The sequence below is a fragment of the Sorex fumeus genome, unplaced genomic scaffold (genome assembly GCF_029834395.1).
Source record: "Sorex fumeus unplaced genomic scaffold, SorFum_2.1 ptg000008l, whole genome shotgun sequence".
Classification (NCBI taxonomy): domain Eukaryota; kingdom Metazoa; phylum Chordata; class Mammalia; order Eulipotyphla; family Soricidae; genus Sorex; species Sorex fumeus.
The window spans coordinates 27,179,399-27,206,953 of record NW_026606065.1 but is presented as its reverse complement, the minus strand read 5'-3'; the positions used below and the strand labels follow the sequence as shown (position 1 = coordinate 27,206,953).

The window sequence follows — 27,555 nt, the reverse complement described above, 5'->3', positions numbered from 1 at the left end:
TGGATTATTTCCGTTGGGATTGTCTACTCTGTTTCTTTGTACTCCACATATGATAGAGATCATATGGCATTAACCTCTTACATTCTGACTCACTTCACTCAGCATGACATCCTCCAATTACAATCAGGTTGGAGAGGAGAATTTTCATCTTTTCTCACAACTGAAGGGTATAATCATTATATATGTATGTCAAAGTCTTTTTTATACACTTACCTATTGTTGGGTACTTGAATTGCTGCCAGATCTTTGTTATTATAAATAGGATGGTGATGAACATGCATGTACATATCTCCTTTAGTCTGCTTTCAGAAACTAACATGGTGGGGATGAAAAAACCATTTTTTTATTGGAAATATTTAGGTGATGGAGCTCCAGAGCGATAGCACAGCGGTAGGGCATTTGCCTTGCATGCAGCCAGCCCGGCTGAGCTGGGTTCGATTCCTCTGCCCCTCTCTGAGAGCCCAGCAAGCGACTGAGAGTATCTAGCCTGCACGGCAAAGCCTGGCAAGCTATCGATACGTGACATATTCGATATGCCAAACACAGTAACAAGAAGTCTCAAAATGGAGACGTTACTGGGCCCGCTCGAGCAAAATCGATGAACAATGGGAGGACAGTGAATTTTAGGTGATATTTGCCATTTTCCATCATTATATTGAAGAACTGGGCAGGAGAGATAGCACAGAGGTTAAGGTGCTTGCCTTGTGTGTGACTTGATTCTGGTTTGATTCTCTGCTCTGCATACATTACAGGTAAGGCCGGAAGTGAGTCTCAGCTGAGTGCAGAGCTAGATATAAAACCCAAGCTCTGTTGGGGATAGTCAAACACAAAAAATTTGAGTAATTGCAAAATATTTTCTAACAATATTTGCAAATAAAATGTGCTATCAATAATAGCCTTTGCTATTTTGGTATAAATACTGAGAAATTAAAATCAGTATTTTTTTAGTACTTTTAAATGCATCTATCAGATTCTACACGTTTTATGGGTCTGATACCAAATGTAAATTAAGAAAAGGTTATGAATGTTCTGCTTTCATATTTCTAAAATTTGTGTATTTTTCTCTTAGTTTCATTTCTATTTTAATCCATTTTATTTTCACAATAAAATTTTATTTGAATGTAATGTTATGATGAAAGTTTTGAAATTTCATGATCTGTGGGTAAATATTACATGATTTAACCTTCTGGTCCATCATATAGAAGGCAGAGCCAGATTCTTTGACTAAAAACTTAAGTTTTTCAATTTTTCCTAAGATAGCAGGAAAGTTATTTAAATGTGCCTATTTGCTCTTATTCCAAAGACGCAAACAGTACAAAACTCACAAAAACATGGCACTAAGTCATGTTAAGTATAGAACTCAAAGACAGCCTGGAAAGTGATAAGCACCGCAAAAAAGGTTGTCAAATAATTTTAGTCTTAGAGGAAGCAGCATTTATTGTATTTCTCTTTTTAAAAATCTACAGATTTACATAATGGCAGGTGCTCATGGGAGGATTTTTGATTTATATTTTTCCTTAAATTTGAAATTTGAAATCACAGTAGTCTATCAACAAAACATTTTTCACTCTGTAAAATGACAATATTTTATTACTTAGATCTATTTGTTAATTCTAATACCAATCAGGGGACAACAATATATTGATTACATTCATACAGTGAGTAAAGACAATTTTAAAATTATCAACTGACTGAAAAAAAACCCAGTTTTTTTTAACCACTTGAAGGGACCTTCCTTTATTTATGCCAAAGAAAATTATTGGAAATATCTATTTTTAAAAATATTTCTGAAGCTGGATTCATTCAATGCTTCAGTTCCTACGTATGAGATCTACTATAACCAGCTTTATTAGGCTTGTCAAAGTGCTCTGAGAAACCATTACTCCTTCATTTAGTGCCTGCAAATTTAACAAAATACTCTCAGAAAAGGTGAGAGGAAATAGAACAAATGTCCTTGCTATGGTTTGTCCAATATATTTTTTATTAAGCTTTATTACAAAACAATCAATAAGAATAACATTCACCAACTTGAAGTGTACCACTCTTAATTTTGACAAACGTTTGTGGTTGTAACATCACAACCAAAGTCATCATATAGAACTTTCCCATCACCCTAAAATGTTCCCTCATGGCTCATGTCGTCACTTTCTGGTCTCAGATCTGTCTGTTATTCTGTTTTTCTTGTAGTGGTTGGATAGATAACAAGGAGTGAGATCAATATATTGACTGGTTAGGATATGCTGTACTTTCTAAAAAACTGTAAACTATTTTTGAATGTGACTGTATTTTTATTTTATGACTGTATTTTACTGTATTTTTGAATGTGAATGTGCTCTTATTCCAAAGATGCAAACAGTACAAAACTCACAAAAACATGGCACTAAGTCATGTTAAGTACAGAACTCAAAGACAGCCTGGAAAGTGATAAGCACCGCAAAAAAGGTTGTCAAATAATTTTAGTCTTAGAGGAAGCAGCAATTTATGAGAGTAATTGTTTATGACTCTTTAAAACTTGCTCTTTGTTTAAGAGATTTCTTTGTTTAAGAACAATTCTTCTTTGTTTCTTATTATTGCATTATTTGCTTTTATGAAATCATGGTTAAGATGATTTTTGGGGGGGGAATAACAGTTGGGGATGGATGTGTTCTTATGTTAACAGATAATTGTTTTCATTTTCACTCCCTTTTCAGTATTTCTATATTCAAAATATCCTCAAGCAGTTCAAAGCACACCATTCTGGGCCAGAAAGAAAACTCAAGGGTTTGGAGTACATATTTGCATTTGTACACACAGGAAAAAGGGGCCCATGCTCTCCTGAGCACCACCAGGAGTGACCCCTGAGCATGGAACTGGGAATAGACCATGATAGCTGCTGGAATACTCCCCATTTTTTTCCAAAAAAAAAAAAACCCCGAGCTAAATAAGCTTTGTTTCTAAAACCTTAAATTAATAATTAACGGGATGTTAAAACCATTCTTGGACATTGATATTCTGACTTGTTCCTTGAGTTAGTAACTCTTCCTGCCCTGAGCCAATGCTCTGGGATGAGGATGGGAACAGTGATTGCAAGAGGAGAGCAGGACCATGAAAGAGGAGGTGGAGAGAGAGCTCAGGGCAGCTCCAGCTGAGGAATAACTCAGCAGGAAGTTTGAGGAAAATTACACAAGTGGAAGCTGAGAAAAAGAACTTGACTCTTTTTGATGCCTGCACAGCCCTTGGAAAACTTCATGGCACTGTCTAAAGATGCTCGCTCTAAACAAACCTGTTTTTGAAGGGGTAGAGTATTGAGAGGAAATGGGCCATTAACCATTCCAAGAGTGAAACCTGTTTCCTCTTAGAAGAAAGTGAGTGTTTCCCCAGAGGAAATATAGCCCTACCTTTCTCATAAAAGATGGTGGTAGTCTTTGAACAAGTAGACACAATACATATTATTTTATATCAATGATCATAGTCACACACTTTTCAACTTCTATCTGTTTCAATGGGACACCTAATTATTAGATATTTAAAAGTTTCACTCAGGTACTTTTCAAATGACAATTTGAGAGAGTGTTTCTTATTTATATCTCAAAAACTGAAGACTGAAGATCCCTTGACAGCTGTCACAAAGACTCAAATAGACCAAACATTACAAAAGTTAGTTTCATTTATTTAAGACTCTAAAATAAAATATTCATTTGGTATGATATTCACAGAGACAACAAAATACATAATTTAATGGGCTTTTCAAACTCATTTAAAAATAGCTGTCATTTAAAAAAATCCTAACTTTTCCCTCTCTAGAACATCAGGGGAAAAATAAACACGACTCATAGCAGATCATGTAGGAAAACCTTTCTCACTTACACCTCTTGACTAACAAGGGGGAAAACATGCTTGCTGCAGTTACTGGCACCTGAACCTTTGACTTAGAGCTAGTTGAAACCATGCTACGAATTCCCAGTCTGTCTTTGTGCTGCAGCCGTCTTCTGTTTGTTGAGTGTAGTTGGTATTTAATAGAGAGACTGTGAGTCTGACATCAATGGAGAGATAATCATTGATATCTAATAGGAAAAATCTGCACCACATGCCCTCATTCTTTGTAAAATAACCCTAATCCCTTTCCATAGATCTGTCAAATGGAAAACTCTTGAGGTCTCATCCAGAGGTAAATGTGAGCCTTGTACAGAAAGGTATAAAACAAGACAACATTTAAAGCAGAATCCTTTAACCCTTAGCGGAAATCCGAGAGTGGATCTTCAACTTCCTGGAATATTGAGTGCACAGTAGGATTTGAACTCAGAGTAGCACTTCCCGTTGTTCATAGATTTGCTCGAGTGGGCACCAGTAACATCTCCATTGTGAGACTTGTTGTTACTGTTTGTTTGGCATGTCAAATACGTCATGGGGAGCTTGCCAGGCTTTACTGTGCAGGTGCGATACTCTTGGTAGCTTGCCGGGCTCTCTGAGAGGGGTGGAGGAATCAAACCTGGGTCTCTGGATCGACCACGTGCAAGGCAAACGCCCTGCCTGCTGTGCTATCCCTCCATCCCTGAACTCAGAGTACCCAAATAAAAAAAGGGTTTTTTTGTTTTTACTTTTGGACCACACCGTGGTGATGCTCAGGAGTTCCTCCTGGCTCTGTGCTCAGAAATTACTCCTAGTGGTTTTCAGGGGACCATATGGGATGCTGGGGATAGAACCTGGGTCGGCCACATGCCAGGCAAGTGCCCCACATGCTGTATTATCACTGTCCTTGTAAAAGGTATTTTGGAGATAACACATTTCAGGGCACCTATGAGGCATGGAAAATGTTCAGATAAAAACAGAAACATAATCATTGTGAACTGAATTAAGTCTCTAGTAATTTCTTGGTGCAGAATGAGGAGAAGAGGAATTAGATTAGACCTCTTGAACAGCCAACATCTGATCAGGTCTATCCCCCTGACCCCCAAAAGGTTTCAGTCATCTGTCAAACCCTCCTCACATTCTCTATCACACCTACTTATGACGTTTGATCCACTGAAGACTCTCGTTGCCTCTGAGCTGGGATTGTGTACTCCTCCCCTTTCTCAAACTCTGTGAACACTTCCTCTGTCTATCTCTTCCTGACTCTTCTCTTCCTGATACTTTTGTCTTTCTCTTTGCCTCTAGTTATACTCCTTTTGGTGAGATTCTATTATGAGTGTGTCTTCATCAAGTGTCCATCATCTTCCACTGAATCCAATTCACCTCCTGGAAGGACCAGTGGATGTTCCTTCTAATGCTTTGGTGTCTTGATTTCTCCTGCCAGCTCTAGCTCCATGTTCCCCACTCTGGATCTTGTTCAGAAGCAAGTAGTTGTTCTAGTAGCTGTTGTGGGCCAACTCCTACTGGCACCTCTGGAAGAAGTACTATTCCAGGGCTTTGAGGTTTCTTTGTCAAATTCAAGTCTACTTGGGAGAATTCTGCTTCTCTTACAAATCTCGTGGGTATCATTGGATGAAGTTCTTGTACAATATTTATGTGAAGCTATGGTTAGGGCTCCATTTAGTAATTTGTCTTTCTCTGTCTCTCTGTTTCTCTTTCTGTTCTAAGGACCGAACCATGGACTTTTGCACATAAGACACACATTCTATCACTGACCAACATCCCACTCCCGTTTCTTCTCATTTTGCTTTTAAAACATCACGGGAGAAGATGGTCTTTTTATTTTAAGATAGGAAGTCAGATACTTAGCTCATATTATATTACAAAGTTACATTAAAAAATAGATCTCAGTATTTGTGGGGGACATTCACAATTATAAATAATAGGGAAAACCATGGCCACTTTACAATGATAACTCACTGTATGAAGTTTAACAAGTGAAAAGTGCTCTTCTTTGGGTTATGAGATTTTGGGCAAATTTTAGGAAATACAAGATTACTGGTTGTTTTCTATGCTATACTTAGTCTGAGGATTTGGAGGTATATTTCAAAGGTAGTATAAATGTACACAATATATATTTATATACACATATATAAATATTTGGAATACTTAAAGCTTGCACCTTCAGTCACTTGGTTCTAAAACCCCACATATGGATCCAATTGAAATTTAAATGTTGACATTCAACTTTTTCCTGCCAAATATCTTTGAAAGCAAGTAGGTTTTTGAAAATAATTACAGTAGTGGTAGTATGTTCTTTAGAGTTCTTTGATGTCCACACTGTATCTCCTTTTGTCTGGTTGGAATCCATTCTTCACCTGTTAGAGTGACGCCTTTGGCACTGTTTCATTGTCTTGGCTTTCTGGGAGTTCGACTCTGTTTTTCCCAGTGCATTTCTTGTATGCCACATATACTGGAAAACAACACACAGGAGGTAAGTGCCTTTCCTTGTTATAGTAAGCAGCAAACTTACTTTGGAAGATGATTCTCAGCAATGGTGGATTCCCCATGGGCTCCTTCCAGAGATGGCTCTTGGATAGAGTCTGCATCTCAGGAAGAGCCATCCTTGCAGTCAATATTCACAGCAGCGAGATCTATTCCCTGCTTCCCATGAGCTAGCAGTGCACTGGCCTTCAATAAGGAACCTCCCTGCTCAGGAGAAACGGCTGCCCGCTTGTTTTAATGGTCAGAGTGGAAGAAGTGGAGCTGGAAATGCTTTGTTCTCTCTTACACTTTCCCAGGATTAGGGGAGTCTTGGCTAATAGGCATTTAGCCTTCTTTTCTGTAAGCTGTGAGTCTCTGGGACAAGCATTTTTTAGTGTATTTTGAGGGCAACTGTGTTCTGAGTGTTTCTGGAGATCAGCTCCCATGGTAGACTGCCTTGCAAAAGGTCACCTGCAGTATCTCTTTGCTTGTGGGCACTGTACCCAGAGGGTGTGAGTGCTTGGAACACAGTTGTGGTTCTGAGTCATGTTTTTTAAATTGACAAACATCTGGGGTATTCTTCTCTCTCTCAGTTGGTTCCAAATTTGACAGGACATGAGAAGTATCAAACTTGACAGGACATGGGAGGTACTGAATTTTTTTTTTAACCAGAACCCTCAAACTTTAGTTCCTTACACTGGTATAAATTAATATTGTCAATCTCATTGCAGCATTAATTGTTGGATTTAAGAGAGATAAGGCAGGAAAGTGCCTGACAGGGCCCTTAGAAAAAGTGTTCAGTGAAATTTCACACTGCAGGAGACTGTAGCCTTCTTAGAAGATCTTACTCTGTCAAAGCAACGTCTCCTTGGACTCTCTTTGCACCCAGAGAGAACTAGTGGGTGGGAAGTCTCTGAGTTCTTGAATGGATTAGGCTGAGCAAGTGGTTAATTAAAATGTCCCAACATTTGTATTATAAACATATAGTTGAGACTCCCTCATGTAAACCTCTGATTTTAGTCAACCAAACTATCCCCTCCTCTCTCCTCTCCTCCCCGCCCCTCCATCTCCCTCTCCTCTCCTTCCCTCTCCTCTCCAACTTTCTTCTCTCCTCTCCTTCTCTCTCCCCTCTTTCTTATATACTACGTATACTCTTATGCTCACAAGCACACATGTATTTGTCTTCTAACGTGCTTAGCATGATAAAAACACTTTGTATACCCATTTTCAAACAAGTATTCACTCCAGACAAATCATTTCAAGATAATGTTTTGATAACATAAGAGGGTTCTTGGGAGCACCCACAAAGGCACATACTTCAGTGGTACCAAAGACAAATATTACCAAGAGAAGGAATTTGTGGAGAGAATCAACTTCTAACCAACTTCTCTCACTAATTTTCTCTTCCCTTGAACCTTCTGGAAGAATGATAATGTTTTTCCCTAACTGCTGGGAAGTCATGATAATACCCGGGAGAGCTTTTACCACCCACATCCTTAATTTCTGGAGTATTGTTTTCTTTATGTAATTCACCACCAGAACAAGGAAAATTGAATAAAAAGAGGGGAATAATCCCTGCTGAGTTAGCCACCCCAGGATTGTCAAAGGAGAGGCTGGGGACCCCATCTGAGGAGGACCATTCCTTACTTCCCAGGAAGATCGCTGCGAAGGCCAGCTGGAAGATGCTGTAGATGAGTGGGAAGGTGAAGACATGGTTGAGCTCCTCAGTCGTGAAGGACAGTTGCACAATGGTGGAGCACAACTGTGTATTCTGCATCCCCGTCTCCAGGGCCACTGTCCGGCACCTGCAAACAAAGTGCCTGGACTGAGTTTACACCATTAAAGGAGATGCAGTAAGGATGGCAGAAATATGGGTGCTTATACCTCTGCTCCTGGTATATATGTATTTAAATATGGTAGATATTTATTCGTGAATGTACATTTTATATTATATATGTGTTTCTAATTTAATGCCTGTTTACTTAACATACTTGTATTTATACTGAATAAAATATCCACAAAGACATTATTGCCTTTTATCATGCAATTGTTTTTGTTTTTTTGTATGACCTTAAATCACATGTTATGTTATGAACACTATGAATAAATATTCTTTCTCTCTTTATCTTTCCTTAGTCACCTGGTATGGGAGCATAAGAGAATAGACATAGAACTATAAAAGTTTAAAAGGCAAACACAAACCATTGCTATTACTGTTTTGTTTTTACATTAAAATTCAGATATTTATCATTGATCTTTGTCTGGAGAAATGATCCACCGCCATAGTTTATCCCAGAGCTATATAGGATGTAGAAGTATCTCTACTCTTTCTAATCTGTTTCTCTATTATCTCTATCTTCTATGTAACATTGTTTTAACATCTAGAATTTATTATATAATTAAATATAGTAATGATACATTGACTAAACATTATATAGGGCAGGGAGAGAGCTCAGTGGGAGAGTTAAATTCCGGCACCACGTGCCCTCAACCCTGCCAGGTGTGGTTTTTGTGGTGGCCGCATATTACTGGATGGAGTTTTCAGTCCTGCATTACTGCACTGAGCACCACCGTGAGGGACTTCTGGCACCCCTTTCGCCCATTACAACACTGTCAGGGATGCTGCTATCTCTAGATTCATGTATCAATGTGTCATTGCATCTATTATCTATCATCTGTCTGTTTATCCATCCATCATCCATCTGTCTACCTCTATGCATGTAGTATATCATACAAATCTTAGAAACAGATAATATGCATAAAATTACATGAAAGCATGAGCTCCATCTGTATTATGTTCTATCAATGATGAAGGGTGTGAGTCTCACTGTTTTCAATTGTAATCTTCTTGGTGAGAGTGCAGAGCAGGTAGCGGGGTGACAAAACACTCATGGTCACACATAAATGATATTATTGCTCTTTTATCATGCAATTGTTTTTGCATTTTGTATGACCTTACATCAACATGTAAGGTAGGCATTACTGAACCCACTCTGCACCTGAGGACAGTCTGAGGAAGACTCTTTCATGCAGCAGGCCCCCCACCCTGCTTTTCTTGCTGCTTATTGTTTGGTAGCAGAGGAAAGGTTCTTTGCCGGGCCCTAACACATTCACGTTAAACCCACTTGTCATATCCAGCATCTTTGGGAGGTAAGCTCATGCCTGATCCCTGGAATCACACTGGAGAAGACACACCTTAATAATTTTGCTAAAGTTTCTCAGAACATAACATACATAACCATAGAAGAGTAGAATGTGCTTGTAGGGGGTTCCAGAAATATCTGAGCATAAGAGAGACTGTCACAATTTTCTTTTTGGGGAACTTACTTAATTGAGGAATGGCTGAATTTTCCCTTCTCCAGAAATAGGGCAAATGTTATTGCAGGTGAAAGACCAGGTTGTGCCAACCCCACGCATTTAGAGCTGTTAGTGGTAGATTGTGTCTTCTCATTTACATATGCTGAGGTTCTTATTGCCAGTGGCTCAGAATATTATCATATTTGGGTGAATTTAGTGAAGGTGAGATTATTAAACCAGGACTGAAATCAATAGGACTAGTGTCTGCGTGAAGGGGACTTTTATTTTGAGAAGCAAGCTCAGTAGACAATATGAAAAGATATACAGGGAGAATATACTCATTTAGCCACCAAGGGGAAGGAGGGAGAATAAAAGGGAGGGAGGGAGAGAAAGAGATTGAGAAAGAGAGAATGAGAGAGAATAAGAGAGAGTGGAAAAGAGAGAATGAGAGAGATAAGAGGGAGAATGAGAGAGTGATAAAGTGAGAATGAGATGAGAGAGAGAATTAGAGAGTGAGAAAAAGAATGAGAGGAGAGAGATAAAGAGAGACAGAAGACAGAGAGACAGAGAGAGACAGAGAGAGAATGAGAGAGAATGAGAGAATTAGAGAGAATGAGAAATAGGGAGAGAGAGAGAGAAAGAGAGAGAGAGAGAGAGATCAGGGACAGATTGCCTTAGATTGCCTTGCTGAGCCCTTAGACCCCAGGAAGAGACCCACCTGCAGATGTACTGAACTTGTGGCTTCCAGACTGGGGAGATGACGTTTATTATTTACAATCACCCTCTGTGGAATCCTTCACTACAATAGCTCTGGAAAACTACAGAGCTTTCCCCGGGGAAAATGTCCGGTCTCATTTTCCCCTCACACCATACCTGTGCCAGGGCTGACCGGCTATTCTAGCCAGAAAAAACCCCAGGGAGTAGCCGGCCACTGGGAAGAGGGTGCCTATGATCCACAGCTTGGGCTGGATGATCCAGGCGCTCTGGTACAGCACTCCCCCTATCACGGCGATGAGCACGATCAGGATGGCGCCTGCGATAGACCCAATCTGGAACAGACAAGCAGATCGGTGGGCCTGAGTGCATGCACATCCAAAGGAACCAGTCGGAACTGGTCTCTCTCTCAACTCTGTGCCCTCCACAGATGGAAGTGCTGGTCTCATGTTTGGAGTTTTAACAACCCAACAGGATGCTTTGCGTTCATAATCAATTAACCTGCAAATGTTCTTGTGGCAAATGATCCTTGTTGGGGAACAAGAAAACCCAGTTCTCTAGGTTTAAGCCCCAGATTTGACACCAGCCTCTCAACTGCTTTGGTACATCACCAAAAGTCTACTATGAAACTTAAGGCACGTGTGCAAAGTCACTGTTGTTATCATTTTCTCCTCACATTAAAAATGTGGAGAAACTATCATTTTATGTGGAGAAAAACAAAGAACCTAGCTTATTTCACTCCCTCATTGGTGAATTTTTTCTATCTCTATCATTGTTGCCCATGCCTGTGTTGATACCTATATCTATATTCACATTTTCTTGCTAGAATATAGTTGGTGGAGGGGAATAAATTATCACTAATTATATGTCTAGTATTCTATATATTATGATACATATTTTATGTATATGTTTTCCTAATGATGTGATCTATATAATCTAAATTTCCAGGCATTGAACTTGTCAATAGGATACAGATGTCAGAAATATATAGAACATACATTTGTTTATATATGTTAAACCCACTTGCCATGGCTGTTCATATATGTTAAACCCACATGCCAGAGTCAAGAGCAGAATGTTGTGGTAGAAAGAACTGAGAGAACCAAGTGGGGTTATTTGCACTGGGTGTCTTAAATTTCTGGGAGAGAAATGTTTCCTGTGCATGAATAGAGAAGAAGATTCTAGAATAGAGGTCCACCTGTCATAACATGGTGAGAAAGACCAGTTGAATGGATATAAACCTTATCACCTCAGTTCTCATGACCGAGCTCCTGACTTCATGAGAAACTTACCTTAAGTATGATCTTGGCTTTCTGGGGCCATTTGTGATTCACAAATATCCCAAAGGACACAGGAACAACAAGAGCAACCAAAGATGTCCCTAAGGGTGATAGAAGAGCAATTTGATCAGCAGACAGTACCCAGGATGGGACGAGTACCAGGAAGCAAGAAGGAGCATCCTGCAAAGTCATGGGTGGTGCTCCAGACTCCGTCCTGGGCACCTAAAATAGATAAAATCCCAAACGCCCCTTATTTATTCTCACCAGTAAATAATTGGCTGGTACTGATGGAGAGTTGATATGGTTGAAGCTACAATTCCTTTTCTTAAATCCTGTGTTAATTGTAAAAGCTCCTTATACGGCCAATCTAAGTCTTTTAAAAATTTTATTTAAATTAATTTTTTTTTTACTTTCCATGCCACACCTGGAAATGCTCAGGAGTCACTTCTGGCTCTGCACTCAGGAATTATTCCTGGTGGTGCTTGGACTACCATATGGGATGCCACGGATCAAAGCTGAGTTGGGCTAATGAAGGCAATCACCTTACCTGCTGTACCCATCTAAGTATTTTAGTTTAATTTATCAGCATCTGGGGGAAAAGGGAGCTCAGATAGAGAAGGGAGCACCAAATAAAGGGTGTTCGGAGGATCCTCCCAGGATGGGAGAAGCATGCTGAAAGTAAACTATAGACCAAACATGATTGCCACTCAATGCCTCTTTTGCAAACCACAGCACACCCAAAAGGAGAGAGAGGACAAAAGGGAATTCCCTGCCACAGAGGCAGGGTGGGATGGGGGGGATGGGGGGGTGGGAGGGATACTGGGACCCGTGGTGGTGGAAAATGGGCACAGTGGAAGGATGGATATTTGATCATTGTATAATTGAAAACCAAGCACAAAAATTTGTAAGTCTACAACTGTACCTCATGGTGTTTCATTAATAAAAATTAAAAAAATTAATAAATAAATAAAAGAGATTAGTAAAATGCTGTTAAAAATAATTTTGCAGCATCACTTTGTTTGGTTTGGGCCTTTCTATTGCCAAGGAAAAAAATATATTTAAGGTCTGGAGTGTGTGTGTGTGTGTGTGTGTGTGTGTGTGTGTGTGTGTGTTGTGTGTAGCACCTACTTGATATTTCCCATTTGTCTGTAACTTAGTGGTAGTTGAAATATAGGAAAAAGGTTGAAATTCTCCAGGCCTTCTGAAAGTTAATGAATTCCAGTTAAGACTGACTTCCGTTATTCAAATGTACAAGCAGAGAGGTGAGCGAATAGGTTGAAAAAGCATGCCTTAAATTTTCCATGAGATAATATACTTGGCGACCTCTCAAGTAATTATAATTCTTTGCAGGAACGTGCTCACCCAGCCAGATAAGAGTCATCCTTCAATTTCACCGTGTTAAATTTACTGCTGCTCTCAGGACTTGTGGATTGTTTATATTATTTAACATTCATTTGTCCAATAGCTGCTTTTCTAGAACATCAACCACTTCCAACTTCTCATGGCTTATTTACTTTATCTTTTTACACACATCTTTTAAAAAATAGAGGCAAAAAGTAGAATTCATAGTGAAATTTTGAGAGTCTATCGATATTCCTTACTTTTGGAGTGAAATGAAGAAGGACTGAAAAGTAGATTCTAGGTTTCTTAGTAGTGACATAAACATGAAATGAATATAATAGTGATGAGGACATAGTTTTGGTAGCCTTTAGGTCTTCCTATCAATCTGTAAGGACCAGCGATTTTTCCAGAAACTGCTCAATGGCATTTCCTAATAACTAAGTGTACCAAGAGTAAATACATGCATATATATATGTATATATATATATATATATATGAAATGAAGAGGGAGAAAAAGAAATTGGTGAAACAATGCATATGGAAAAGGGTCTGATAGACATTCTGGTAAGAACCCCAGCAAAATCTCTCTCGGTTATTTTTATATGCTGTTACTTTTGCGGGTGGAGATGTTTTTCCCAGGAGATGATCCCTTCAATTGTGAGAACTTTCTAGCCTTATATTAAACACACCCTGAGTCACACTGACGACTCTATGCTGATTTATACCTAGGTGCAAAAAATGTGCTTGGATGATAATACATAATTAATGGGGGGGGGGGCGGGGATCTGTGTAAAGGCACCTCATCTCCATGTTTGGTCCCTCTTGCTAAGAATTTTTGTTTTTCTTTGGTAGGGCAATGGTACATACAGCACAGTTGAACTTCTCACCAGATGGGACCTGATAGAGCATTTGCAGGGCTTGAAGTTGCCCGGACAGAACACACGTTGCTCTCTTTTCCATTTGGAGGCTATGGATCCATTTTGGAGAATTGGGGCAACTCTCTAGTCTTCAGAAGGATGAGTCTGCCCCCTTTTCTTTTCTTTGATTTTTCTTATTCTCCAGATCTCTGTCCTTTGGGTGTCAAACATTGTATACTTGGATGAGAAAGCATCTGCATCCAGGGAGACCATTGGAATCACATCTTGATCATTAGTCGAGTTTACAGAAGTTATAGGGGAAAAGAAAGGAAGAAAGAAGAATAAAAGAGGGAGTGAACGTGATTGAAGCAAATGGCAGAACCTGCCATCTGAGAGGCTGGAAGTGGAAACATATTTTGGAGAGCTTGGAGAGAATGCACACCTCACCGAATCCACCGGGCAGAATTACATTCCTGTCACAGAGAGTTAGGGGGTAGAATGGACATCCAGCTTGTGGTACACTGTCAAAGATATGGTAGAGAGGATTAGGATCAACCAGGAACTTGTGATTTTCTTAGTTGTCTGGCTGCCTCCTCCTCCATCTAGATGCTCTCCCCTGAGGGGGCCCAGCAGATGCTTATCAGCTCATCTGAGTGTGGTATGCTCATGGGTAACCTGCATCAAGCAGGCCTGTCCTTAGAGCAGAATTGAGAGCCGACCAGGGCACATGTCCAGCTTCCTGTTCATCTTGAAAAAATCAACAAGCTAATTTTCCCTGAGTCAGAGAGATAGCTCCGGAAGTAAACTGCTTGCCCCAGTTTGATCTCTGGAACCACATACAAAGCCAAAGATTACTGACAAGCACAGGACCAGGAAGAGTCCCTGAGCACTGAGTGTGGCCAGCACCTCTCCCCTGCAGCCTTCTCCGCTACCCACAAAGTGGTAATAGGATTGTGAAGCAATTAGGATATTTATTTTCTACATTTAAGGATTAGGAAAACCATGTATAAGAAGGTTAGATCAGAAATAAGATCTGAAAGAAGTGGTAAACTGGCTAATATTTATTTTTCAAACTCTCATTTAAAATGTATAATCTTACAAATGTCCCTTTGCCTTTTACTGCTTAAGTGATGATCCTTCCTTATTCCGAGGTGTTAAATATTTTTTTCCAGCTTTTTCTTTCTCTTCAAAATTTACGTGAGTGGGTATGGTATGAATAATTCACATTATAGTCAGAATTATCTATTTTCAAGAGAAAAATTTTATAACTCCAATTCTTTTCTTAAAAGTGACAAATACAGATTAAGACTTCCTTGAGCAGGAAGACTTTGAGTTATACAATATCCATCAGCCAAGCAAACTGTGCTCTTTGTTCTTAAGGAAGCTCTCCTTAAAGCAAACTGAGAGCTAGGCAGCAGGAGGAATGAGCAGGTGATCATAAAGTATCACGTAAACCCTGTTTACATGAGGTCATGCTTCATACAAAGGAGTTCCCCAGCCCAGGAGGAGGACCTTGTGTAGGGAGATCCCGTATTGAATGGGGTGTGTCAGGAGGGACACTTGGTTCATCTTTTGCTGTGATTGTTATAGAAGGAAAGAGAGAGAAAAGGGAGAGAGAGAGAAAGAGAGAGAGGAGACAGTATCAGAAGATGCTGCCACACAGATGCCCCCAAATTTGGAAAGCTTATCCTAATTCAGTTGTATAGAGCTTGAGTCATATTTTATCACAGAAACAATTTTTCTTAGGAATGGGAGGGATTTTACATGCCATACAATTTAGTTTCCAAGTCCACCTGGAGTCCCTCAGGCAAACTTTTTTTAGTCACCATTTAGCTTTGCCTTACAAGTTCCCTCCAGTGGGAAGCCCATACACCTTTGAAGCATCTCACAAGAGAGACCTTTGTCTCCAAGGTCTGCTGGAAAAGATGAGTTCCCATATAACATACCTTGTGCTGGGCACTGATTTGATTGATAGCTCAGCTTTCATGGGAAATGCCTAGTTTAGGGAAGCCAGGATGTTTTGAGTTCTTCCCTTGATCGCATGTTACACCAACCAATTCATCTCCTACCATGTTTTGTTTCCCAGGAAGCCATGAAAGCATGTGGGGGATGAGGATGAAGATCAGAGAGTAAAAATGATTGGGGACAGCATCCTAATGAGCAAATTTGACTGTCAAGGCATGACATAGAGTTGGTTCCAGGAAATCAACTTTTGAGTCCAGTTTTAACTCATAGTCTCATTACTTGGAGTATAAAGTGACTGTTGCTTGCAGTTGAGTACATAAATGATCTGCTTCATCCAGTGGTTTCCTATTGCCACACTTATGGATCTTTCTAGGCACTCAGTCTAATCATCATTGCATTTCTTCAGTATTTCAGAGACTAGAGACAAACTCCTGGTCCCACAAAAGAGCTGCATACAGAGGAGACCATGAGAAACATAGACTTCTTGAGATACAGACAGCTCTGCTCTGGGCACTCCTTTCCCTGGCGACTTCAGTGGAGGATAAAAGCCGGTTCTCCCATGGGGTCAAAGTTTGGAATGTTAACTCTTCCAATCTTCATTCCAGTGAAGGGATAGCTTGTGATAAACTCCTAGGTGAACAGATAGGGCTTCCGGGAGTGGGAGGACAGGGGGTGACTGAGTTTGAGCTTGTCCTGAGTATCTCCTCCCAGGAAGAAAAGAGAACAGGAGGTGCCTAACTCAGAAGGCTGTCGGAGGCAGGACTTACCTATGTTATCATAGGGGATGACGATGGTCCCAGCGTCAGCCCACATCTTGGTGTAGATCAGGAGACATAGCGGCATCATGCCCAAGGCCAGCAGGGTGGAGCAGGTGGTCATGCTGACACTGAAAGGAGAGGAGGCGGTTTGTAGGTCCACATGGATGTTTAGGGAGCCGGTGCCTTCATATTCAAGGCATGATCAGAAAGTCCCAGAGTGGACTCAGCTCATGCATCCTATGGCTGAGGCCACAGAAGTTTCCACGTGTCTGAGGACTTATCTGCATCAGCACAGAGAAGTGACTGAGCAGGGCCCAGTCTTCGGGGAAAGGGTGAGACCCAGGCTGGGGTCTTCACACTGCACCAGGGAAGGCATTTTGTTTAATGGCTGTCAGACTCATCAGAGAACAGCAGACCTCTGGGCTCTGATCCAGACATCACTGTTTTCACAGTGTCTGTGTGTGGTTTGGGATGAGTTGCACCTCTCAGGGCCCTTGGAAAAGGAAGCAGGTATCAATCCTCAGTGCCTTTCCTTAAGACAGAAGAAAACTAAGGGATGGGAGATGTGTGCTGAAAGTAGATAAAAGAACAAGTGTGATGGCCTCTCAGTAACTATATTGCAAACCATAATGCCCCAAAGTAGAGAGAGAGTATGGGGGAAATTGTCTGCCATAGAGACAGGGGGTGGGGTCGGGTGGGGATACTGGGGACATTGGTGGTGGAGAATGTGCACTGATGGAGAGACGGATGTTGGATCATTGTATGATTGAAACTCAAACATGAAAGCTTTGTAACTGTATCTCACAGTTATGTAAATAAAATTGTATTTTATTTGTTTTATTTAATTTATATTGAATAAAGGGCTGGAGCGATAGCATAGCAGTAGAGCCTTTGCCTTGCACACAGCCAGCCTGGCCGAGCCAGGTTTCCTGGCCGGGCCAGATTCCTCTGGCCCTCTCGGAGAGCCCGGCAAACTACCGAGAGTATCTCACCTGCACGGCAAAGACTGGCAAGTTCCCCGTGATGTATTCGATATGCCAAACACAGTAACAACAAAGTCTCAAAAAATGGAGACGTTACTGGGCCCGCTCAAGAAAATAGATGAACAACGGGTGGACAGTGACAGTGATATTGAATAAAATTTTTTTTGACTAAAAAAAAAGACAAAAGAATTATTGCCCAAATGTGCACGATTTGGAAAAAGAAAAGTGATGCCCAACTACCATCACAATGAAGGAAATCTGACAGTGGGCAGGAGGGACGTGTCAGGACAGAACAAGAGACTTAAAAATACACCAAGTGTGTATTCCCAAGAGCAAAGCTGCTCTGGGCTTCCAGGGAGGCACCTGCATCGTAGTGAGAGACCTGAGCTAGCAGTGGGCTTGGAATTGAGGCAGAGTGAAACCAGCAGGGTATAGTTTTCAGCACTTAGGGTGAATGGAAGAAGGGTCCGGGTCCTGGAACTTCTGGAGCCTTTAGAGGGGATTGGAGGGGCCCGATGGATACCTGGCTTTCCAACCTGCCTCCTTAGGAGCAGGTGTGACTACTCACAGCATGACTTTGTCAGTTTCTTTATGTGTGCAATAAAGATGACAACTGCTGCCACCTCCCAGGCAGTGAAGAATAAACTAGGCAAAGAGTCCAGGCAAAGAGAATAGTGCAGGGGTCTTTCAACGCTTTGCTTCCTGTCCAGTGTGGAATCAGGAGCCCTGGGGGAATTTTCTGAAGAGCTTCGCTCCAAGGCCTGTAGCATGGAGACTATGACAATTCTTTAGGGTCTTCTGTGTGGGCTTGAAGGGAAATGTTAAGTTATTTGTACCACCTGCCCTTCTTCCCCCAACAAAAACTCAAACAAACAGCCCTACACAGTACAGGAAAATACCCTGGAGGTGAAGAATTACTTTAAACAGATCTATAAAGGGTAATTTTGGTAAAGGGTGAAGGGCTTAGTTCATAAGTGGATTTATTTCCTATAATAATTAGTTTAAGCTGCACGGCCATGCCTGGCAAGCTCCCCATGGCATGTTTGATATACCAAAAACAGTAACAACAAGTCTCATGGTGGAAACATTACTGGTGCCTGCTCGAGCAAAGGGGAGGACAGTGCTACAGTGCCATACTTAGTTAATTAAATTAATTAATTAGTTAAAATATACATATGATATCACTGAAATGTGTTTAAGGATTTAGAAAATAATACTTTGTAGAGATAAAATAAGGCGTAACAATGCAAGGGCCAGAGTCTCCTGTGCAATGTCCCAAGAAAGTCAGTCTATGATAGTGACAGTTAACTTACATATCCACTGGGATGCTACATCAGTCCTATGCCAGAATAATAGGTTATTTTGTTATTTAGCTATCTAATTATTTAGCTATAAGTAGTGCTTTGCTCTACTTATAAACTGCTGGAGATTGTCAAACCTCTTCTTTCCTTCCCTCCTGTGCCATTCTCATTTTAAAATCTTTTATTTGTTAAAGATAGAATGAGACTGTAGTGGTAATGTAGCAGGTGGGGTGCTTGCCTTGCACACAGTGAATCCAGGTTTGACCCTTGACACTGCATTTGGTCCCCCTAGCCCACCAAGAGGGATGCCTGAGCAGAGCCAGAAGTAGCCCCTGAGAACCGCTGGCTGTAGCCCCCAAAACAACAAAAAATGTTCAAATGAGTTCGAAGTTAGTTCACTAATAACTTCACTTTTATCTCAACATGCTATCTGAAGTTCACTAATAATCTCAGTTTTATCTCAACATGCTATCTAATGGGCAGATAGGGTGAGGGCTGGGGTGTGGGAAGCATTGTCTCTTTGTATTTTCTTTAAAATTTCTTGTATCTATTGGGTGTTGTGGTTTGCAAAAGAGGAAATGGGTGGCAATCATGTTTGGTCTATAGTCTACTTTCAGCATGCTTCTCCCATCCTGGGAGGATCCTCCCAACACCCTTTATTTGGTGCTCCCTTCTCTATCTGAGCTCCCTTTTCCCCGAGCACAACACCCAATAGGAGGTAAGTAAAGTAAAAGTAAGTAAAGGCCCTCCCGTTGTTCATTGATTTGCTCGAGCGGGCCCAGTAATGTCTCCATTGGAGACTTTGTTGTTACTGTGTCTGGCATATCGAATACGTCACAGGGAGCTTGCCAGGCTCTGCCGTGCGGGCGAGATCCTCTTGGTAGCTTGCCGGGCTCTCCGAGAGGGGCGGAGGAATCGAACTCGGGTCGGCCATGTTGGCTGTGTGCAAGGCAAACGCCCTACCACTGTGCTATCGCTCTAACCCAATAGGAGAGAGAGAACAAAAGGGAATGCCCTGCCACAGAGGCAGGATGGGATGGGGGGGATGGGGGGTGGGAGGGATACTGGGATCCGTGGTGGTGGGAAATGGGCACTGGTGGAGGGATGGGTATTTGATCATTGTATAATTGAAACCCAAGCACAAAAATTTGTAAGTCTACAACTGTACCTCACGGTGTCTCACTAATAAAAATCTAAAAAAATAAAAAAAGAAGAAAAAAATTTCTTGTATCAAGTTCCTATTCTGAATTACTGCATATATATATATACATATACATATATAAATATATCAAGCTCTTGGGTTTGGCAAGAATAGTTTCTTAAGAACCATGAAAAGGGTTGGGACAGGAATCGAGGAAGGTAATGACAGTGTAGTGACCAGGGAGGTATGGCAGAGTGGCAGTTGGAGAGGTTGACTGGAAGCTGGGGCCAGTTAGACTAATGCACAGTCTACAGCCTATTGCTTAAGAGGCAGTGACAATTCATAAATAAAATAGTTTAAGGAGAAACATAAGGAAATGATTTTAAAAGAGAAAGGAATCATTTGGCATAAAAATTCTACCAGGGTACAGAAGTCAATAATAGAAATACAGAGAGTCCAATAAATGTGAATTCTATAGCCATTGAGGAATTTGGTGAAGGCAGAGATAAGGAGTGGAAAAAGTGGTAATAATCTTGGAAATAAAACACTCTTTGAGACTCCAAAAAGGTGTAAGTAGGTGGTGCTCGAAAGTGAGACTTGATAACTAGATAGGAGAAACCTTGAACCAGGGTTAAGAGTCTAGACAGAGATAGGTGAATAGTCAGTTTTCAGTCTATAAATCGGTCTGGATGCAAATGCTGACTCTAATCCACATTGGTTCTGTGACTATGGTCAGGGTGATGAGACTTAAATCGTTTGTTACGTACAGGAGAGAACAGCACTGAACTCAGAGGACTATCATGAGGATGAAAATAAAAGCATGCAGAATACTTCTATCAAGGCGCACATTTGGTCTCAAAAAAAGTCAAATGCTGCAGCAAAGAGACAAAGATTGGTTTCTTGAAGGAAAATAGAGGAAAGTCAAAAATACTGTTGGGTTTGTTCTTGGAGAGGAGACGGCCATTTGGATAGCCAAAATGAGAGGGTTGCTTTGAATCTGAGTGATGTTGATGGGTCAGGAAGCTTGAACAACTGAAATAAGTGCATGCTGAACCAGAGATAAAAATGGCATCAGTATTGGACCACAGGATGAAGGATATGGTAGGGAAATAACCCTGAAAACCTTAAAATAATAAAAGGAAGTACAGCAGTACAGCAGGGGCCAGAGTAATAATACAGTGGGTGGAGTGTTTTCCTTTACATGGTTAATATGGGTTAGATCCTCAGCAATCCATTTGGTTCCCCCAGAACCACCAGGAGTGATCCTGAGTGCAGAGCCAGGAGTCACCCCTGAGCATCTCTAGGCGTGGTCCCAACAAAACAAAACAAAACAAAACAAAACAAAACAAAACAAAACAAAACAAAAAAAGGAAGTGCAGCAGTGCAGGAATTGAGAAGAAAGTAGGGAAAGGACCTTTTTTGGGCCTCTTTGGCCAACAAAGAGGCCAAAGAATGGAAAGTGAGAAGGAAAACCCCTTTGCTTAGAATGCAGAGAAGAAGCCGGGAGCTCTCTGTGACGAAAGGGCAGGAGGTGACAGCAGAACTCCGTGATCTCCGAACTAGAAGCACAGAGGACAGTTTCAATCTCCCTGCAAACATTTAATTTGTGCTTATTGCCCAGGATATAAAATGACTTAGACACAGCTGTTCATGTCAGCTTCCCTCCAGAACATTCTAGGCAAGGTGAGCAGAGAAGGAGCTGAGGGGACATTCCAAATGCACAAGGCATCCATGAGCCAGCTTTGTGATTTTTGCTTGAGATAGAAACCTATTCTCTGCAGCCTCAGTCTCCCCACTTTTGAGTCACTAGAGCTTACGCATTGCACAGAGTAGATGATCGGGTGAGGTGGGGATGACTGGGTCTCGACTTCTAGGACTCACTTGAAGGAGAGTTGCAAGGCATTTAGTTGCAAAATCTGTTGGCAGGGAGTATCTATTCAATTTGTCTCAGTTACTGTTGATATAAAGTCATCTCCAGACTGCCATTGCGAGGGACCCAAAGGAAAAGAAGGCCAGGGGCCAGGAGCACAGGATTGTAAATAAAGGTGGGGATAAGGCTGTCTTCCTTCTTTCCTGTGGAAGCCTTGTGATGGTAGTCCAGAGAGCTGAATGTTCTGGATATTTACTCAAGGAAGAGCTTGGCCAACTTCCACCCAAGACAGCCATCACCTTCCATAGCCCAGAATTTATCATAGTGCTCCCTATCATTGCCAAGAGGTCCTCAGAGATCCAGGGACACAAGTGCATAACTCTCAGTTCTGCTCTGTAACCCCAGGAGCTTGTGTCAGCAGCTGTGTGTCCCTCTGGAAAAGTGACACGCAGACCTAGTATATCAGGAGTGCTTGGCTTGGCTCTGTGAGCGTGTCATTCTTCTTTCATATGGACAGGCTTTAATTTTTTTTTTGTAAGTTAAAATAAAATGAAGGGAAGGGATGTTATGCTGCTTGGGTCTGGCTTGGAACAGTCCCTGGGTCCCTGGGTCAGACGCAGCTCAGGGATGCTTACCCCTGACTGTCTCCTGTCCGAGGCCAGGATTTGAGGCTTAGTGTGTTTGTTTTTTTTTTTGGGGGGGAGGGGTGCATCTGGGTTCACTGACAATATTCAGGGGTTACTCCTGGCTCTGCACTCAGGAACTACCTCTGGTGGTGTTCAGGGGACCCTATGGGATGCCGGGGATAGAACCTGGGTCGACTGCCTGCAAGGCACCCTCCCTGCTGTACTACTGCTCTAGCCCGGCATAGAGTCTTTCCCTTGTCCTGTGCTGGCACATAACGTGGTAGCGCCTTATAATTAGGGTAACAGAGGTCCTGTGTGTGAATGTCTAGGAGGTAAAGGGGTATTTATTTTGGGTGTTCAGAGTTTTTTATAGGGTGTTGCAGGAGTCCTGGAGAAGTGAAGTGCTGAGTGGTGGGGGCAGAGCTGACTCTGGGCTGCTGAGGGACTGGTGGTCAGCGTCCTTGTTCACTGTTGAGCTACCCTGACTTGTAAGCGGAGGCCTGATCAGGATTTGGCTGGATACTTATTACTTTGGCTGCAAAATTTTTGGGGGGAAGGGTCTTCTTTCCTTTTCTTTGTTTTGGATCATATGTATTCTGGGGAATCGTTTTCTTATCCTGCTCTCTCAAGCAATGCTGAGGGTCCTCCAGGGTCACTCCTGACCTATTCAGCCAATCAGGCTGGACAGTTTAATACTCAGGCCCAAGCCACTAGATACTCATGAGCCACACCTAGTGGAGCTGCGGGTGGAGGTTCCTGTGCTGAGTTTGAACTTGAGTTCCAGCCCACACTTTCATACCCTGACCTCTGACTTCTCTCCCCAATCCGCGGATTGACTTAAAAAACAACAACTTATTTTTGATTTTTGGATTATATCCGGTGATACTTATAAGTTACTTCTGGCTCTACACTCTGGAATTATTTCTGGTGCTGCTCCAGGGACCATATGGGATGCTGGAAATTGAACCTGGGTTATCCCTGTGCCAGGCAAAAGCCTTACCTATTGTACTATGGCTCTGGTCCCCCTAATTTTTTCTTAATATATTTCTCTCTTGGTCCAGAGTGATAATACTTTTCTTGCTTGCAACCAACCTGGGTTCCATCCCTGGCACCCCATATAGTACCATGTTCACTACCAAGAACAATTCTTGAGTGCAGTCAGGAATAACCTCTGAGCATCTCCAGGTGTGGCTCAAAAAAAAAAAATTCTGTCTTAATTTGTTTATAGAGATGGTAATACAATGTAAACAGGATTGCATAAATACCTCCTATCTCAGGAGATAAAAGACTTCCTTAAAAGTAAGGAGGAGATGGAGCCTGCATATTATGAATTTGGGATTTCACTGATTTGACCTACAGAAGGAAACTGTCCCACCAGTCCACCAACCTTGCATGGTCCCTCATCTCACTCTGGGAGACTTTTCTGTTCTATAAAGCAGGTCCACTTGGTTGGAGGGCCCAGCCCTTCTGTCACGTTCAAAAGTCACAAGGATCACGCCAAAGCTGTGAGTGAAAATCAAGTCCCCAAGCTCAGCAGGTGCTGAGAACATTTAGAACCCCCTCCTGTGCTCATGGCCAGGCCAAACACAAAGGGCATCTCCTGTGACTCGCTTGCCCTGTGTGTTCACACATGAACAAGATCTGAGTAGCACGTGTGATCCTTGGCTCTTTATAGGACTTCCCTTAGAAAAACAACCCGCTGCAAGGCACATATAATATTTTCTTAGGTGAGAAATAGGCCATGATACAGCTCCTGGAGAAGAGGCAGGCAGGCTCCTGATACCAGAGTCTTGGGAGACACTTAGATTTTGCAACCCTTCTATTCCTACGCCAGGAGCTTCTCTCTTTAGAGTGTAGGAGTTGGTGATTAACTGAGCCAATTGCCTACTGTACAGTATTTAATAAGCACATGTTCCATTAGCACCTGGCTGGCTTGCAGAAATGCAGATCTTTCAAGGGAAAATGAGAAATTGTGAGGCAAGGAAAAAGACATTAGTCTATTCAACTTGTAGCATTAACATTCTCAGCCTTGTCCCATTAATACTTGGTCTTTTATTAGTTTTTTTCCACTACTAGTTCAGACTGGCACAGGATGAATTGGGCAAACACAGAAATTTAGATTGCTCTGTGGGAAGCAGAGAAACCATTTGCTGTTTATTCTATACTAAGGTAAGCATATAATTAAAAGATTTTTTTTCTTTCTAATGGCGGTAGAAGTGAAGCAAATGTACACCAAGTAAAAGCTTGTCCAGAGAACTTGCTGAGCTTGGTGGAGATCACGGCCTCATTGTAGGTTCTAAGATTTAACAAAAAATTTAAATATTTTTGCTCCCTTCTGATACCAGAAAGGAAAACTTCCTCAATTGCAGTCTGTGACTTGGGAAGATATTCTTAATTGAAAAACTTTGAATCTGTTCCCTAAGATCAAAAGCAAAAGGATCCAACTCCCAAAATGCCCAAATACAAAAGGCAACTCTCGACTTCTAATGGCAAAACAGCTGGACTGTAGGGGAAGACCGGGGGTAAGGGTCCATTTCTCTTTTCTGCTAGCTCCTTAGGTGTAACCAGGATCAACCCGACAGGTCAGAGGAACACTCCCCATATCACGGTCTGGCTGGGAAGGGAAACTGGATGCACTTACGGTACCTGGAGGCTTGGCTATCTTACCTCAAGTCCATGTCACCGTCCACCCAATAGGCCAAAATGTTGGAGGACGTTCCTCCGGGACAGCAACCCATAATGAGCACCACCACTGCTTGGACAGGGAGGATGTCGAAAGCCACTGACAGGATGAATCCCATGAGAGGCATGATCCCGAACTGGCAGAGGAAGCCCACACAGATGCCCCACGGTCTCTTAATGTGCCCGAGGAACTTCTTGATTTCCACATTGCAGCCCATGGAGAACATCACCATGGCCAGCAGGATAGTGAGGACAGTGCTCAGGGTCACGCTGAGGATCTCATTGAAATTGCTGGGGGGGCGCACACAGGAGTCTCCTTTGCACACGGTAGCTTCCGCGGGACACTCCATCAGGTTAGTCATTGCTGGCTGGCAGGAATCCACGGACAGCCCTGAGCGTCTTCAGGATCGTCTTCTGGATTGCCTTCAGGGCTGGAGAAGGAATGGCTGCTCCACACCTGTCAAACTTTTAAACCCTTCTGAAGAAACATGTGTCACTGTGGTGTCTCTTTCAAAAGTCATCTCTGTGCGGCCATAAAAAACAATAAATGCTAGAATGTCAGCTACAAGAGGCTGCATTACAACACAGCACGCATTATGAATCATAAAAATCCTGTACACTTATTGGTCCTCAGACGGAGTTGTAATTAATCATTTATTGGCATGATAATGAACAGAGTCCTATAAAAAAAAGTTGTGTTAATGTTTAATGCTGGGAAGGTTTGTTAAATTATTGGAGGAAAGTGAGGCTTAAAAACAACTCGAAAGTATTAAAGCACGCAGGAAGGGGTAACTGTGGGAATGAAACATCTCCCTTTAAGGAGGAATGGGGGGGGGGGGGCTTGTGTTTTGATGAGTGCGCCTCAGGTCAGACAAAGTGCAAACAAGTGTCAGACTCTAGACTGAAAATCATATCTCCAGCTTCCTTTCCCGGCGTATCGACCTGTCTGCTTTCTTGTTCTTCTGTGCACATGAAGCTGGTTTAGGTTCTAGGAACACAGGCATCCTGAGGAATCCCAAGGTAGGAAGGACAGAGTGTTTTCTGCATTGGCTGATGGGAAGGTGTCTGATGAGCAGACCTGCCCTCAATCACTGACACACACAATTAAGTATGTGTCGCCATAGCAACAAAGTACTTTCTAGATAGAGACAATACAATTATTTAGCGGGATGAACCTCAGAGGATGGGTCAAAGTGACAGGAGCTTTTGGTGCTTAGAGTCAGGAATTGAAATTAGAAGTGTGTGTGTGTGTGTGTGTGTGTGTGTGTGTGTGTGTGTGTGTATGCTGGGGCGGGGCGGGGAGTTGATCAGAGGTTCCAAGAAAGGTTAAATTTTTCAAATGTCAAATAGTCAACCATGTTATGGGCAGAACATGGAATTCAGTATGTAGGAAAGCCAAAGGGGGGAAGGGAAGAAACCATTTCTGCTTTCAGTCATTGTAATTCAATCACTGACTCAGGATACAGGAAAGAATGAAAATGGAGTCTTTTGGTCATGATTCCCAATCTATCAGGACACATTTCTTTTTAAGTCATCTAGTCAAGTTGCTCATATTAAGTCGGCATATTACTCCCATTTTATAGATGAGAACGGGAAAGTCAAGGGTTGAAATGCTGATTTCAAGGTTACCGAATGTGGAAATGTTACAACTCTGTGTGGCTTGAGGGAGTGTGGGGTGTGGGGAGAAGTCAGGAGGTAGGATTTGAAACAATTTCTTAGTCAGGAACTTCAGAAAAGTATCCTTGGGGGTTCTTCTGTACTTGCAGTACCAGCAAATGTGAATTCTGGTACTGCAAGTCTGGACTGGACCAGAGATCTCTGCATTTCAGACAAGCTTAGGGTTGCAGATGGCAATGCTGATCCAAGGACCAATATTACAGTTGAAACATCAAAAATATAATTTCTTGCAAACCATAACACCCAAAAGGAGAGAAAGGGTAAGAGGAAAAGTACCTGATACAGAGGCAGGGGGTGAGAAGGGATGGGGGTGGCAGGAGGAATACCGGGAACATTGGTGATAGAGAATGGGCACTGGTGGAGGGATGGGTACTCGAGCATTGTTTGACTGAAACTCAATCATGAAAGTTTGTAAGTCTGTAACTGTATCTCACGGTGATTCATTAAAATAAAAAACTAAATTAAAAAATATGTAATTTCTTTATTGTCATGTATTTCTCTTTTTTAATGGGATGAACCCATTCTGTAGTGCTTCCTTACTCAATACACATCACCCTGATCAAAAACTTCGGTTATATTCTCTCTCCTTTATTTATTTTGGAGCTGGAGATCAAATCCAGAGCATGATTCAAGCAAGTGAACGATATTTTCAGTCATCATGGTCTTATTCCCATGTTTGCTAACATGCTTCATAGACCAAACAAGGACTAGAATATTCTGACTTAATTAGGAATGTACTGGAATAAAAATA

The 27,555-nt window shown here is 41.8% G+C and overlaps 1 protein-coding gene across 1 annotated transcript; it reads right to left on the bottom strand.

The window, feature by feature from the left end:
• Positions 1-6,209: 6,209 nt before the first annotated feature.
• SLC10A2 (solute carrier family 10 member 2) lies at positions 6,210-25,489 on the bottom strand. The gene is made up of 6 exons (XM_056110013.1): positions 25,113-25,489; positions 16,534-16,652; positions 11,616-11,704; positions 10,483-10,658; positions 7,960-8,117; positions 6,210-6,301 (listed from the first exon to the last, which is right to left on the bottom strand). The coding sequence occupies exons 1-6, from the start codon at positions 25,487-25,489 to the stop codon at positions 6,210-6,212; spliced, it is 1,011 nt and encodes a 336-aa protein (XP_055965988.1).
• Positions 25,490-27,555: the final 2,066 nt, after the last annotated feature.

What these genes read in the sequence shown, in the direction of transcription:
- SLC10A2 (XM_056110013.1), bottom strand. Translation starts at nt 25,489, where the DNA reads ATGACTAACCTGATGGAGTGTCCCGCGGAAGCTACCGTGTGCAAAGGA. An exon ending in CATCCCCTATGATAACATAG is followed by an intron (nt 11,705 to 16,533) that starts GTAAGTCCTGCC and finishes TATCACCCTTAG; the next exon opens with GGACATCTTTGGTTGCTCTT. An exon ending in GCCGGTCAGCCCTGGCACAG is followed by an intron (nt 8,118 to 10,482) that starts GTATGGTGTGAG and finishes CTTTGTTTGCAG; the next exon opens with GTGCCGGACAGTGGCCCTGG.